This window comes from Penicillium arizonense (genome assembly GCF_001773325.1).
Source record: "Penicillium arizonense strain CBS 141311 chromosome Unknown PENARI_contig025, whole genome shotgun sequence".
Lineage (NCBI taxonomy): Eukaryota > Fungi > Ascomycota > Eurotiomycetes > Eurotiales > Aspergillaceae > Penicillium > Penicillium arizonense.
In genome coordinates this window covers 96,036-110,143 of record NW_019173302.1, presented here as the reverse complement: position 1 = coordinate 110,143, position 14,108 = coordinate 96,036, and the positions used below count along the sequence as shown (strand labels likewise).

Here is a 14,108-nt window from a genome sequence, read left to right as displayed (position 1 = left end):
TTTCATCATGACCGTTCACTCAAAGATCCTGCTGCCTTTGCGTGGACGCGTCGGCATCCGGTCCTTCTCTACGTCACGCGCCCGCTACCAGACCGCGCCTCTGCCGTCCAGAAAGCCTGTTGGAGCTTTCCGTGGAGGGTACGTACAATGAATCCCATTCCTGCACCCCTGCAGTGCTACATGCCGCCATCTCAAGCTTCATTACTGATGTTGCGACAGTGTCTTCGGGTTCCTGGCTGGATCAGTTGCCGCCGGCGCGTCGGTGTACTATTACATTCTAGGAGAGTACCGAGTTTCCAATGAGATGTTGTCTGGTGACATTTCGGTATGTTGACAGCTTGTCTTTTTCTTCAGGAGAATGCGCCGCCCACTTTTTTCATGTGTCGCTTGCTAATTGTCTCGTGTTTACTGTTTTAGGCCCTTCAGTCTGCTACCATCAAGCTCCAGTCATACATTACCGAACTGGAGACCAAGGTTGACCAGTTGCACAAGAAGAAATGAGTGACTGGCCTGTGTGATATGTGTACTTATTTTTCTTGGTGTTGGGAGTGTCTTTTTGTTTCTCGTGCATTGAAGGCTGTCAACCCGACATGAAATGTCGTTGAAATGTCGTGACTCTTTCTATTGAAATTGCATTCAGTTAGTCTCTGTTGAATATCATTTGCTTTCCAATCGATCTTCCATCCTAAGTACGAAGTGCCACCCAATATTGTACGTATAGGTTACTCCGATCTTAAGCTACCCTGCAAACAATGCAAACATCTTATCAGCTCTAACAAACTTCCCCGACACCATCAACTCTCTCCAACTCCCCATCCCCAAACACCACACAAAATGTTCCGGGTCGAACTCCTCCAAGACACATCAACGGCCACTCCAGGCTGGTCCTATGCCCCAGCCCGGGGCTTCGACCCAACCCAAGCAATGGCCCCTACCCTAGGTCGGAAACGCGGCATCCGCGATGCCGGCAAGGGCGGCGACATAACCTCACGCCAAGCGAATGCAATAGCCCGCCACATCGCCGAACTAGACCGCGAAAACCAACGCGACGTCTCAATTCCAGTGCCAGTCCGACAAGCGCGCGAAGTCGCTGCACGCGGCAACCGGTCAAAAACAACCTCCAACGTCCGCCGCATCCTCCAATCCCAAAAAACATTCCGCAACCACCTCGACGACGAAGAAGCAGCCATAGCCCTAGGGACCGGCGGCGGGGCCGTCGCGCACAGCTCCAGCGCCGCAGCTGTCGCCGCGCGGGGCGCCAAAGCGCGCAGTTCCACGCCTGCCAGCGTGGCGGGCAAGAAACGGCCTTCTGCGGCTGTTACGGGTACATCTACTGCTACGACAACAGCCGCGTCAACGCCCGCGCCAACAACAGCGGAGACGGGTGATGAGGACGTTCCCGCGCGCAAACCCAAACTCATCAAATCAGAATTCGATCAGGATCCCCTGCTACGCTCCTATGCGCCGCCTGTTCCGTCTGAACGGCTTATGATGCGGTTGCTGTCTGAGCCGCCGCTTTCTTATAATGCTTCCCGAGCAAAGGCGCCGTCTTCTGCGAGGCCGGCACGGCATTTTTGTTGTTTGTGTGGGTATTGGGGGAAGATTCGGTGTAAGAGTTGTCATTTGAGGACTTGTAGCTTGGATTGTTATAAAGTGCATGAGGATTCGAGGTGTGGTGCTTTCTTTTGAGATTTACTGAGCGAGATGTGGGCTTTGTGTCTGTGTATACTATTGAGGATGATCCTACTGGATCTATCTGTTTCTACTTACGACTTCATGATTCTGATACCAAATGTACAATATCCACCCTACCTGCAGTGCCGCTATTCCACTGTGTAGCGATCTTGGTGTGTCTCAAGGAATCCGTACGCAAAGGTGAACTAGGAACCTATTGTGAGTGGGGGACGGTCCTGTGACACGGCTACATACATGCATTACACTGGGGAAGAAGTGCAACACGAAAATATATCGGTAAACATATATATATAGAGATATACTCCAGGATTTGAATACTCAAAAGGCGTTTCTGACAGGTGGAGTAATTAATCTCAGGAATTTATATATGTGAAAAGCGTGAAATGCTATATTGCATCCATCCATCGAGATGGGGTTCAACTGAGAATTAGATCAGCCACGTGACTGCCAAGAGATCGTACAGCGAACCCTAATTACATCCATGGGTGTATAACGAGCTGAGACGCTAGGGAAAATTGTGTCATAGATTCGTTGTAGACAGAACTTTCGGTATACACGATAAGCTCGTATTCCTCGGAACAAGGCCTTCAGTGTGCTCAAGAATGGACACACCAGCATTGAACTATTGCACTCCCACCCGAGACCACGAAGAGTGCAATAGACACCAACCGAAGGCGTGTACATCCTAGTAGACCAGTGCGTTGGTAGCCAAATATCATCTTTTGGCGGGATGTCTTACAGGAACGCAACGTACTGGTTGGATCCGGCGACGCTCCCAAATGAAGTGGCAGGCATCACCAGAAGATGTACCTGGCGGGAGTAGTTTGTAAGGGGCACTAGATGACCATGCTTGCCAGGGACAGCACAAACAAATCAGGTATGACAATTGATCACAGCACTCACAGGAGGTGGGGGAAGTAGTCTTTCACCTCAGCATAGATATATAGACAGCCCCGAAGAGTCTCAAGAAACGGCGCGTAAAAGACCTTAAGCTACATTATCAATGCTTTGATGTTAAGAGATAAGAAGGGAAAAGAAACATAAGAGTAAGAGTCGAGGAGGAGGAAGTGGTACCTACATTATCTACTTTGGGAAAGAGCTTCACAATACTTTACTTGTAGCACTCTAAAATGGACAAAAAAATGGCGTAAAAAAGAAAAGCGAAAGCAAAGCCAAAAAATAATAATATAATAATGCATGAAACGATGAACTCGCTTTGAGCTTTTCCTGTAGAGACTGTCCAATACTTCATTAGTAGCATGGCATACACACTTATGACCCCTGTTGTAAGAAAAATGATTGTATAGTTTAGATCTTAACATTGGACATGAAACATATAAATTCTTTTTGGCATCTCTACGGAAGAATCAACGGCGACGGCCAGCTCCTCCCGCGTTCTCAGTGCGATCAGATATGCTGACAACCTCTCCAATGCCTGCCGCCTCTTGCTCATCCTCCAGGGCCATGATCTCCTCTCTGCTATCCCACCACTTTTCTTCGGCCATAGAGAACGCCGCCTTACGCAGTTCCTTGATCGTCTTCTCATTAGCCTGATCTCTCTCCTTGGCAATCTCCATCATGATATTCTGCCAATCTTCAGATGTACGACTGAAGAACTCGCGCAGGCTCTCGAATGGACGAGGCAGAGGTCTGCTGTCATTGACATTGGGCTCTTCTGACTCCTCAACCTCGAGCTGCTCCATGTTCTTAGTAACGGACGGCACCGCCACGTCTTCTGGAGCAGGCGAAGCAGCATCAAGAGACATCTCGTCAGCCTTTTCTTCATCTTCATCCATTTCATCGTCGTCTTCTTCATCGTCCATGTCTTCATCACTGTCTTCTTCCTTCAACAAGTTCCAGTTCTCTGGCTCCCTGTAGAAGATCTCCTTGACGCCATCCAATTTGACCAGGTCAATGGAATACATATCATCGAAAGTGAACTCTCGGTCACCCTTTTCGAATGTACCACCGAAGATGAAAAGCGTATCATCTTGTACAGCTAACTGGGCGTTGAACCGCCTGTGTGGCATCTCAAAGCGAACAACTGAGGGTTTGGCCGGTTCCACAGGCTCTTCAGGCTGAGGCGTGGAAGTCATTTCCTCATCTTCATCATCGTCACCCCGAACTCCAACCTTAGCCTCCAAAGCCTTGAGATTTGCCAAAAGCTCTTCCTCGTCCGCCTTACCCCTGTTCTTATTCTTGGCGGCCTGGTTCGCCTGCTGCTTCTTGCCAGGCGCACGAGGACGGCGCAAACTCAGAGGGAAGAAACGGTTGCGGTCAGTGTTCCAGGCAAAGAGCGTATCGAAGAACTCGCTGTCAATGCCCTCTTCGGTCAATTCCACGTCGTGCACACCACCGAACATGATGCCACGGCCCTTGTGGTATGCCATGGTAGTACCCACACGCGGCGGGTTTGGCGTGTTAGCGGGCTTCTTTCGTCGCTCCCATCTAATTGCGGGACCTGTTGACGCCGGTGCTTCAGATGCGGGTGGTGTGATTCTCAAGAACCAGGTATCCTGGTGGACCATGGGCCGGAGAGCCATCTTCTGGGGGCCTTTGCCTTGCTTACCGCCCCCTCCTGCTGAAGCCTTCACACGCGAGTAGCCGCCATACAGAACGGCGCCGGTCTCGTGTGGTAACAGTGAGAATGATGAGCGGGGGTCTGGCTTTTGGGAAGTTGTCAATGTGGGGTTGGACCAGGTATACTGCTGGCAATCATAGATCCAGAGATCCTGCAAGTACTTGGTCTGTTGGGAAGTATCCTGGAATCCACCGAACAGGATAATATAGTTCTGATTGGACTGTTAGCCTGGGATTCTCAGAGCCCGAGTCTCTCTGGTCGATTCATACCTTGAAGTAGGTCATGCGGTGACCACTCCTAGCAGGGGGTCCTTTGCCCTTAGTCTCGAGGCGAGTCCATTCTCTCGTGGCAGTGTCCAAATGCCAGAAATCATTGTAGTGATAGAAGGTGCCCTGTTTAGGGGACGAAAACTCTCCTGTTTCAAGTCAGATTCCACGCCTTCTCGGTATATTTAGCACAATAAGCATACCTCCGAACATGTAGACACCTCCGGTGTTTCCACCACGACACCATGCATGTCCACTGCGAGGAAGTGGACTGTTGGGACTATTCACTTCCCTCCATTCGCCACGATCAATCAGATAGACGAAAAGATTGTTGAAGAAAGAGGCATGCGTGCCATCAAAGTATTCTCCACCAAAAAGCAAAATCTCATTCCGGTTAGACGGCGATGCCAGCACTGTTGAAGATGACCGGGGAACAGGAGGCTCAGAGACAACTTCAGTGACCTTCAAGAACTTGGCCTGCTCCTCGGCGTACTGGGCCAGAATGGCATCCAGATCTGCGTCTTCCGCATCGCTGTCTGCATCTTTGCCCTTGGCCTTCGATCTCTTTTCCTTCTTGTCGCCTTTCTTTGTTTGCTTGGCAGCAACACGTGCCTTGTGCTCGGCGGACTTCTTATCCTTTTTGCCCATGGTTGAATGTACAAACGTCGTGAATTTTCGTCGTGGGGCAGAAATTATGCCTTTTTTCCCCACACTGATTTGCCCCCTTCCGATCTATAAGGTTGGGTGCAGCTAGTGGTTGTTTACGCTTAGTTTCAATACATTGTATATAATAGTCAATGGATACAATGCCATATTACATTTCTATCATTACATGTATTACCTTAAACTGTCAATCGTTGCTACTGGTCGTCATAGATCAATCTGCCTGACCGCTCACGTGCCGACGCGTCTATGGTTTCGCGATTGCTGATCTCGAAAAACATCGTCAACGGTCATGAGAGTAACACGCCCCCATGACGAAGAATAACTTGGCCGTTCATCTGAAATGGCTGTTGAAGCAAGCACCACCTACATGTCCTGCTCTCGTCAGCTTGCCTGAACGCAATCAAGCATTGCAATCCGCTCTCCCCGCAGACGAATCAACGACCCTCCATGATATTTCGGAACATGTGGAGGACGACGCGGACGAAGAAATGGCCAGACTTCTATTTGCACCCCAATCTGCGAGCAAGCCTCGAATGCTGAGTCGCCCCGACACGACCTCCGCTAATACGCCATCAACGAAGCAACGGTCTTCGCCGAAGCCAAGCGCTCGAGGTGCGTGACCGAGCATGGGTAATTATTGGGGATCAATCATACTGACGGGAATTGTGTGTTGAGTAGACTCTTTGCGCGAACCTCCGGCGTCATCACATAAGACAGCTCGGCCAAAGTCGTCCCCGCTACAATCTAGGCACGACGCCATCGAAGCTATTGATTTGACAGGAGGGCTTGACCAGTCAATTTTGTCTTCGGGAACGTCAGGGACCATCCAGTTTGGAGAGCCGCGCGGGTTATGGACGGAGGAAGTCACACCACGCGAAAAACGCGGCAAGAAGCGCAAGAGCGACGAGTATACATCCGATCTTCTTTCACCATCGAAACATGTGACCAAAGTGCGAAGCCCCGCGAAAGCCACCCGGCCACCAGCCGCTAGAGAGGAGACAGTTCTGAAGCACCCCACAACGTCACGCCAGACGGCCCAGACCCTTCCACCCAACGCGGCGAGACGATCCGAATATTATTCCCCGGTTGTCCCGCGAAGCCATCGAAATCAGGTGATTGCAGATTCGGACGATGATGACGAGGACCTCTTCGACGACTGGGTCGGTGAGGATACCCATGTTGATGATATGGTGCTAGATACCGAGGAGTCATTGTACCCGATACTCCCTGAAATCAGTCCAGCGGGTGATGAGGAAAAGAATGACATCTGGAATACGCGTTCCGATCTTACTCCCAAAGCACCGGTACAACCTACACAACCCTCGACTCGAACGAAACAAAAGACGCCCTCACAAGACCCTACCCCCTCAACGCCATGGTCAAAGCCATCTAACTCGCAGGAGAGGGATCCAGGTCTTCTAAAGGTCTTGTCCCTTGGATATAATTCTTTCCCGCATGCGGTCTCCAAGTTAAGGGCCACCCTGCAAAAGAACTCGGAGATTGTATACCAGCAGGTCATGGAAGGTCAAATAGACCAAGAACTTGTCGCCGAGAACAAGAATATTGTTGCTCAAATTGGGATGATTGAACAGCTCCAGAAACATCAAGCCATGCATAAGGCTTGCATTTCGCGCAAGCAGAGCTTGAAAGAGAATCTGATACACGCAATCTCCCAAGGTCTAGATCCAACAACCATGCCGGAAGAGCTTGCGCAGAGTCGAGCAGTTGAGGCCGAGTTGGAACAAATCGAAACAAAGATTTCTCAGCTACTTCCTCAGGCTAAGATCTTTGACCTGGTGCATGACTGCCCTCCTGAATCATCCTCTATGAATCATACTGAATCATCGTTTGAAACCCGCACAGCCACACAAGAGCCGTCCTTCTCTTCACGGGCCACTGCCCACCAAGAAGTACAACCAAGCCGGCATGTGCCTGTCATAAACCCTAAAAGACCGCAAGAGACACAACGTCACAATTTCAACGAACTGTCCATCTCCCGAAACATGGGATCTCCGCCGCTTACTTCAATGGACTTCGATGACTTTGATTGGAATGCCAGCGACGATGAGATGCTAGAGGCAGCAGGGAGCTTCAATGAAGGTCACCAAAGTTCTATACCCGATAAAACTAGCCAGAATCGCAAGGTGTTTGCAGAGACATCCGGCAACACCCAGAAGGCACCCGCTCCAAAGAAGTCCCCTGGCCGTAGTGCCTTCTGGTCGAATCATCCGTGGTCTCAAGAGGTGAGAACCGTTCTAAAAGATCGATTTCACCTTCGTGGGTTCCGACCAAACCAGCTAGAGGCCATTGACGCAACGCTTGCCGGAAAAGACACTTTCATTCTCATGCCCACAGGCGGAGGGAAGTCTCTGTGCTATCAGTTGCCTTCAATTGTAACAGGTGGCCACACTAGGGGTGTGACCATTGTGGTATCTCCATTGCTGAGCTTGATGGAGGACCAGGTGTCACACCTGCGCAAATTGGACGTCAAGGCCTTCATGATGAATGGTGACTCTGACAGAGAAGAACGCTCGTGGATTCTAAATCAACTTTCCCACACCGAAGGGGAGGACTTGGAGGTGTTGTACATCACCCCCGAAATGATCAACAAAAACCAAACGTTGGTCAATGCCCTGGAGAAGCTTCACCGGAGAAAAAGACTAGCGCGCCTTGTCATTGACGAGGCTCACTGTGTCAGTCAATGGGGTCATGATTTCCGCCCTGACTACAAAGAACTGGGAGAAGTTCGAAACAGGCTGCCTGGAGTACCCCTCATGGCCCTCACAGCCACAGCCACAGAAAATGTGAAGGTGGACGTCATGCATAACCTCAAAATGTCCGGATGTGAAGTGTTCCTGCAGAGTTTCAACCGTCCCAATCTAACCTACGAGGTGCGGGCAAAAGGAAAGAATGATGAAGTGTTGGCCAGTATGGCAGAGACTATCACAAGCTCCTACCGAAACCAGTGTGGGATCATTTACTGCCTCTCTCGGGCAACTTGTGAGAAAGTTGCAGAAGATCTAGAAAAGAAGTATCGTCTGAAAGCCAAACATTACCATGCCAAAATGACGGCGCAAGAGAAATCGGAGGTGCAGGCCAAGTGGCAGGCGGGTCGATTACACATCATCGTAGCTACCATTGCCTTCGGAATGGGAATCGACAAGCCTGATGTACGCTTCGTCATGCACCACAGCATCCCAAAGAGTCTCGAGGGATACTATCAAGAGACTGGCCGTGCCGGCCGAGATGGAAAGCGTTCCGGCTGTTATCTCTACTACGGCTACAGGGACACCGCAACCTTGAAGCGCATGATTGATTCGGGAGATGGCAGCTATCAACAAAAAGCACGCCAGAAGCAGATGTTGCGGAACGTGGTCCAATTCTGTGAGAACCGCAGCGATTGCAGACGTGTGCAAGTTCTCGCATATTTCAATGAGTACTTTCGCCGTGACGATTGTAACAACACATGTGATAACTGCAAGTCTGACTTGGTGTTTGAGGTTCATGACTTCTCTGAGCAGGCCTCATGGGCTATTAAGATTGTGCGAAACCTACAGATAGAGAAAGCAAAAGTGACTGTTCTGTATTGCGCAGACATACTTCGCGGTGATTGCAAAAGGCCGAAGGATCCATCACACCGCAAAATGGCAGGGTATGGGAAAGGTGCGAGCCTGGATCGGGGAGAAGCCGAACGTCTGTTTTATCGGTTACTGGGCGAAGACGCACTGGCTGAAGACAACGTCATCAACAAAAAGGACTTCGCGGTTCAGTACATCATTCTCGGTCGCCGTGCAGCCGAGTATGAGTCTGGTAAGCGGCGAATGGAACTGGAGGTTCGCGCTTCCCCGAACAGCAAGGCAGCCAAGGCCAAGGCTAAAAGCAAGATGGCTGCTGCTGGGCAGAAATCAAAATCTGGTGCCCAGGGTGCTCCTCATTCCACCATGGTCTCATCGCCAGTGATCGCTGCTCAAGATCGACGCATGGAACGCTTCCAATACACTGGCTCCCTAGGTAATCGTTTTGCGGCCGACGATGAAAGTGACGACGGATTTGAACCAATTCGAACTAACAGCCAACCTCGTCGTGCGAGCACACATCAGTCGGGTCCTCCGATCACCTGCGATCAACGGTTGGAGAGACTTGATCATCTGCATCGTGCAGTCGTGGAAGGCTTTGAGGTGAATGCCAAAGAATATCTCCAAAAGGTGAATGCTCGCTGTTCCCATCAGTGCACTGTGGTGAAACTGACTTTTTTGCCTAGCTTGTTGTGGAGAAGAACCTTCGTTCCCAGCCGTTCTCTGATCAGATGTTGCGTGAAATGGGAATTTCATTCCCCCGAGGTGAGTATCAATATGCAAGGCTATAGGAACCCCAAAGCTCACACCACAATAGATCTTGATGAGCTTGCCAGAATTCCGAACATCGACCAGGACAAAGTGAAGCGCTATGGCCGAGGGATTCTCAAGATCGTTGGACATGCAAAGCGACGCTATGATGAAATGACACAAGAGGCAGAGACCGACGGCATCGTTCCGGACCCCAATCACCACAATGTCATCAATCTCAGCAGCAGTGACGAGTACAGTGACGATGACCTATTTATGGATGACGTTACTGGCTTCGCACTGGACAATCCTGTTCAGCCCGCGGCTACCAATGCCTCTGAAAATATCACAAGCCGCTATTTCCCACAACCATCTCCGGGGTACGACTCTGGTGACGACTACAATGCTGGTACTTCAGCTTCTGGCCCCAAAGGCCGCAAACGCCAGCCTGGCAAACGAGCACCGCGACGAAAGTATGGCTCGACTAGCAGCTCCAAGGGAAAAGGCTCGCGATCGAAAGCGAAGTCAGGAGACCGTCCTACGAGCCAGTCTGGGCCGCGAAAGAATGCGAGAGCCAAGACCCCCAAGTCTACGATTGGAATGATGCCTATTTGATTTCTCTTTTTTCTCTTTCTTGTTTGAGATATTCATGATTATTTGGGCGTTTACGCATAAAGCATCTCTAGGTGTTTGTGTTTATGTTTTATGATACGTCGTCGGTGATGGCATAGACTCGATGCGTGTGTTCATATTTGGCACTATCACAAAGGACTAGGATATAAGATACACCTTAATAACACCATTTGTCACTAAATTGTTCCCCTCAATTTCCTAGCGAGCGACCAAAATCAATCAATCGAAGCCGTCGTGCATCTCGAGGGTGGAATTGGGCAACCTTGGCCCTAACAAGGAACCTCGAAGATGCCGAGTCGCGCTTCAAATTGATATATGAAGTGTTGGCATCCAATAGATCATCAAGAAGCTGATGAAACTCCTTCGCAGCAGCTTCCCTCTTGTTCAGAGAAGTATCATCCCCACTGCGTTGCATAAACTGATCAATCCGCTGCTGCGACCCATTCTCCTCTTCAACCGGCTGCTTCTGCTTCTTGGGCTTGCCATGTGCCGTATACCCAGCCTTCAACGTAGCATCCGACACCTCGAGCGCATCACCAACAGTCGGGCCACCCAAATCCTCAGCAGCAAGCATCGGAGCAAGAGTATCATCTATGAACTTATCCAGATCAACCTTCAGACGCGCAGAAGTACGGTCCAGATCCTTATTCTGCTTCTTCTGCTGAATCACCTGCTCACGCGCAACCTGGGATGGGGTCTGGTCGCTTTTCCTACTTTGCGCATTGCGAATGAACTGGATGCGCTCTCGGAGTCCACTGGCGATTGCTTGAGAATCGCGTAGATTGGCGTCTTCTACGCGGAGGCGATCTCGGTCCGTAGATAGCTGTTCAGCTGTCAATTGGACGGAGGTTTTATTGTCTTTGATGAGCCGGGCTGTTTCTTCTAGGGCGAGAAGTGAGGGCAACACTGAATCTGTTGCTGGAAGCTCATGTTCAGATTTGAGGACTGAATCGTATGCTTTCTTGGCCCGTCGGGCTTGCGAAACGCGGGCCCATGTGTCAGTGCCCGGTTCTGGGAGTTCAATGGAGTTAAGCTCTCGCAACTAGAATCATGTTTAGCTAGGATATTCTCGATCGTAGAGCTTTTGTAATGTACCTTGATCAGATCGTTTTCTTGGCGTTTGACTTGCTCTTGGAGACCTTTCAGGGTTGCGTCCAACCGTCTTGTGTAGGCATGTAATGCAGTGTCACTCAGAGGCTCTCGTGCAGACTCACGCTCTGCTACTTGGCGGTTCTCTGCGAATCTCTCGATCTTCTGCACGGTTTGGTCGGAGATCTCCATGTTTTGTTGGGTGGGGTGGTGTGGATTACAAGATTTGTGGATTGAATGATCCGGTATTAAATGAGACCCCAATTGAACGTTTGCATGTATCGGTTGCTTGCGCAGAGTAAACAAATGGGAAACACGATGTTGCACACCCCATGATCGCCCTCACGTGACCGAGCTGTTCCCTCGACTTCCCACTCGTCACCTCACCTCCCCTTAACCATCTCCCCATCCATTTTCCCGTCAGCAATTCCCCTTGGATTTGACTTATTCAAGTCATTGTCAGCTTTCATCACCAAAGCTACTCCAGTGTAGCCCCTTGACCTCAGATTCGCAGACGTTATCGGTGGTACAGCAGTCAACGGTTTCTGGCCCTTGATATTTCTTTAGCCTGGTTTCATATTTCCCGTCGCATCCATTTCAGGCCCCATTTCCACCTTCCTCGCTACCATACCCTTCTCGAGCATCTCTGCAACCCCGTGAAGCTTCCCCGGTTGAGACTGCACAGCCCTCTCACCACCACTGAGCCCGCACTTATTCCCGTCACTTCGGCACTTCCTCAACTTCCATCTTCCTCCACAACCTCCCAATCTTCTTTCAAAAGCACCAGTCTCCCCTTTCGATCGCCAGCACCAGCACCTTTCGTGGGAACCCCTGGTGTACATAGTCGATCATAAAAGAAGAAAGCAGATTTCGTTCTTGACACCTTTTCGATCTTTCACTCGTAAGTGAAGAAAACAGCAGCACAGACTACCCAAAATGTCCGCTTCTCCTTCCAACCTGCAATCGACCAAGCGTCCTCTTGAGGACCCGTCGTCGCCTTCTGGCCCCAATGATCAGCCCGAGGCCAAGCGCCCAGCTCTCGACAAAGTAGTCAAGGACGAAGCTGAGGCAGAGACCGATGTATCGAGCGCCCAGATTCCTGCCGTCGATGCCGCCAAGGATGTTCAGGGAGATACAGTCGTCCCCGATGCCCCCAACGGCAAGGGACTCCCTGCCGACACCCAGCCTATCCAATCAACAGCTTCCCAGGGTGACCGAGCCGGCGCTGATCAGCAACCCCAGGACGAGTCGAGCTGGGTTCACATCCGGGCTGTGATCTCTAGCCCCGAGGCAGCCACTGTTATTGGAAAGGGAGGTGAGAATGTGTCACAAATCCGTCGTCTGTCAGGTGCCAAGTGCACTGTCAGCGATTACTCTCGGGGTGCCGTGGAGCGTATCCTGACCGTCAGCGGCCCCCAAGATGCTACTGCTAAGGTGAGTCTCCGCCCAGCAAAGTACGGAATTTTTTGATTGCTAAGTATACACCCCAGGCATTTGGTTTAATCATTCGTACTCTCAACAATGAACCCCTTGAGGCTCCATCCACTGCCCAGTCCAAGACGTACCCTTTGCGTTTGCTAATTCCCCACATTCTCATCGGCTCCATCATCGGAAAGGGTGGCAGCCGTATCCGTGAGATCCAGGAGGCCTCCGGTGCCCGTCTGAACGCTTCTGATGCCTGTCTTCCTCTGTCCACCGAGCGTTCCCTCGTCATCCTCGGTGTTGCCGACGCCGTGCATATCGCTACTTACTACGTTGCCGTCACACTGGTTGAGCAGCTTTCCGAGCGTTACGGCGGTCCCGCAGCTTCCGCTTACGCCACTCGCAGCGGTGGTCCTGCCGGTGCTGTCCCCGGTGGCATGCAGGTCGTGCCTTATGTTCCCCAGCCCGCTGGCGGCCAATACGGACACCCCGATACTTTCAAGCGTCACCACCCTCACCCTAACCGCGCCGGTGGCGGTGCTTACGGTGTTCCCTACCTGCACGGCCAGCCCACCCCCGCCCCGGTTGCTCAGTCCCCTATGCACTTCGGCGCTGCTCCCCAAACCCCCTACGGTGGTGCTGGACCCCACCAGCCCGCTGCCCCATACGTTGCCGGCCCCCAGCCAACCCCTGCTCCCCGTGGACCCCCTACTGCCCCCGCCCCCGTGGGTGGTGCCATGCCCGGTCAGCCACTGACTCAACAGATCTACATCCCCAACGACATGGTCGGTGCCATCATTGGAAAGGGTGGCGCCAAGATCAACGAGATCCGTCACCTCAGTGGCAGTGTGATCAAGATCAACGAGCCCCAGGAAAGCAGCAACGAGCGTCTCGTCACCATCACGGGCACTGCAGAGTGCAACCAGATGGCCCTTTACATGCTTTATTCCCGACTTGGTTCGTTTGGCCTCTAGATCCCCACTGATCTCTCTTATTGCGTCATGACCCAACTAACGATCTGACACAGAAAGCGAGAAGCACCGTATTTAAGCATAGCAGCCCTTGCTATGCTTTCCATGAGAAATCCCATTGCGGTGTTCTGCCCAAAAGTCCACGGTGGTTTATGATAACTCTCTCTTTGCCTTCAATATCTCTCGAGGCGTTTTTCCTTTTCACTTTGAACTTGTTGTATCTTATTCCAGGGGGTGTTTGACCTTTCTTTTTTGCCTTGCCTAATAACAATTCCCACAATTATCCCTTGAACCAAGTAGCCCTTTCCTTTCCATTGCCTCTAATTACCACCGATATCCTATCCGCGCCTCGCAACGCAATTACATACACCCACAGCCCTCAACCACCCTAACTAACCCACAGCGCCACCCTTCCTCTCTCTTTTCGTTCTTTCTTTTTTTCTTTCGCTTTTTCATCCAC

The 14,108-nt window shown here is 51.1% G+C and overlaps 6 protein-coding genes across 6 annotated transcripts; 4 read left to right on the top strand and 2 right to left on the bottom strand.

Annotated features, from left to right (window-relative positions):
• Positions 1-7: 7 nt before the first annotated feature.
• PENARI_c025G08253 (uncharacterized protein) lies at positions 8-501 on the top strand (the record flags this gene model as incomplete). Its single annotated transcript, XM_022635843.1, has 3 exons — positions 8-138; positions 220-325; positions 418-501. 3 exons carry the CDS (start codon positions 8-10, stop codon positions 499-501), a joined length of 321 nt encoding a protein of 106 aa, XP_022484295.1.
• A 333-nt stretch (positions 502-834) lies between these two features.
• On the top strand, positions 835-1,661 carry PENARI_c025G09882 (putative HIT finger domain protein; the record flags this gene model as incomplete). The annotated part of the gene is made up of 2 exons (XM_022635855.1): positions 835-1,583; positions 1,655-1,661. The coding sequence occupies 2 exons, from the start codon at positions 835-837 to the stop codon at positions 1,659-1,661; spliced, it is 756 nt and encodes a 251-aa protein (XP_022484265.1).
• Positions 1,662-3,062: 1,401 nt separating this feature from the next.
• Positions 3,063-5,190, bottom strand: PENARI_c025G03666 (putative Kelch repeats protein; the record flags this gene model as incomplete). Its single annotated transcript, XM_022635793.1, has 3 exons — positions 3,063-4,487; positions 4,546-4,691; positions 4,746-5,190. The coding sequence occupies 3 exons, from the start codon at positions 5,188-5,190 to the stop codon at positions 3,063-3,065; spliced, it is 2,016 nt and encodes a 671-aa protein (XP_022484386.1).
• Positions 5,191-5,516: 326 nt separating this feature from the next.
• Positions 5,517-10,148, top strand: PENARI_c025G07175 (uncharacterized protein; the record flags this gene model as incomplete). The annotated part of the gene is made up of 4 exons (XM_022635835.1): positions 5,517-5,820; positions 5,887-9,413; positions 9,470-9,548; positions 9,601-10,148. The coding sequence occupies 4 exons, from the start codon at positions 5,517-5,519 to the stop codon at positions 10,146-10,148; spliced, it is 4,458 nt and encodes a 1,485-aa protein (XP_022484346.1).
• Positions 10,149-10,356: 208 nt separating this feature from the next.
• On the bottom strand, positions 10,357-11,447 carry PENARI_c025G12016 (uncharacterized protein; the record flags this gene model as incomplete). The annotated part of the gene is made up of 2 exons (XM_022635877.1): positions 10,357-11,208; positions 11,262-11,447. 2 exons carry the CDS (start codon positions 11,445-11,447, stop codon positions 10,357-10,359), a joined length of 1,038 nt encoding a protein of 345 aa, XP_022484333.1.
• Positions 11,448-12,191: 744 nt separating this feature from the next.
• Positions 12,192-13,651, top strand: PENARI_c025G01464 (telomere maintenance protein PBP2; the record flags this gene model as incomplete). Its single annotated transcript, XM_022635772.1, has 2 exons — positions 12,192-12,689; positions 12,746-13,651. The coding sequence occupies 2 exons, from the start codon at positions 12,192-12,194 to the stop codon at positions 13,649-13,651; spliced, it is 1,404 nt and encodes a 467-aa protein (XP_022484318.1).
• Between the last annotated feature and the right edge of the window lie 457 nt (positions 13,652-14,108).